This window comes from Sinocyclocheilus anshuiensis, unplaced genomic scaffold, assembly GCF_001515605.1.
Source record: "Sinocyclocheilus anshuiensis isolate Anshui unplaced genomic scaffold, SAMN03320099.WGS_v1.1 C32507268, whole genome shotgun sequence".
Taxonomy (NCBI): Eukaryota; Metazoa; Chordata; class Actinopteri; order Cypriniformes; family Cyprinidae; genus Sinocyclocheilus; species Sinocyclocheilus anshuiensis.
Genome location: NW_015617314.1, coordinates 187 through 1,055, shown reverse-complemented (window position 1 = coordinate 1,055; position 869 = coordinate 187). Strand labels below are relative to the sequence as shown.

General features: G+C 47.2%; 1 protein-coding gene across 1 annotated transcript; it reads left to right on the top strand.

Moving 5' to 3' along the window:
- Window positions 1-7: 7 nt before the first annotated feature.
- Window positions 8-610, top strand: LOC107682706 (secreted frizzled-related protein 5-like; the record flags this gene model as incomplete). Its single annotated transcript, XM_016478869.1, has 1 exon — window positions 8-610. A coding segment is annotated over one exon (603 nt), but the record flags the coding sequence as incomplete, so codon positions are not given.
- Window positions 611-869: the final 259 nt, after the last annotated feature.

The window sequence follows — 869 nt, the reverse complement described above, 5'->3', positions numbered from 1 at the left end:
GTCTCTGACCCAGGCTGTGACCCTAGCGCTGGTTCTGCTCACCTCGGCCGCTTCGGCAGAGGAGTACGACTACTACAGCTGGCAATCGGACAATTTCCACAATGGCCGCTTCTATGCCAAGCAGCCACAGTGTGTGGATATTCCAGCCGACCTGCGGCTCTGCTACAATGTGGGCTACAAAAAGATGCGCCTGCCAAACCTACTGGACCACGAGACCATGCCTGAGGTGAAGCAGCAGGCGGGCAGCTGGGTGCCCCTCCTGGCAAAGCGATGCCATGCTGACACGCAGGTGTTCCTCTGCTCCCTTTTCGCTCCAGTGTGCCTGGACCGGCCAATCTACCCCTGCCGGTCTCTGTGCGAGGCGGTGCGGGACAGCTGTGCTCCGGTCATGGAGACCTATGGCTTTCCCTGGCCGGAGATGCTGCAGTGCGAGAAATTTCCCATCGACAACGATCTGTGCATTCCTATGCAGTTCTCTGCAGGTCACGCCACTCAGACTCCAGGTAGGACCTACAAGAACATTGTATTAGTGATTCAGTTGTTATTGATTCATTCATTTAAAAGGCAGAAATGCATTCAAACAGGGGACATTTCACTAAATTTTGCATAAATAAGCAGGGGGGAAAAAAATCTATTTTTAACAGCATCACACTTATCCAGAAAGCAAATGTGCTAGTCTTTTTAATAAAACACAGAGATATACAAGTTATATATCTTACTTAAGCATTGTTTCTTAATGAAACATTTTTATGCACTATAAAAAGCATCAGTGCTTCATTCTTGCCAATTCCAAAGACTCCCCTTTTTGTTTAAAAAGAGGAAAAATTATAATTATTAAGTCTCCATAGATCTCTACAATAAGGCCCATT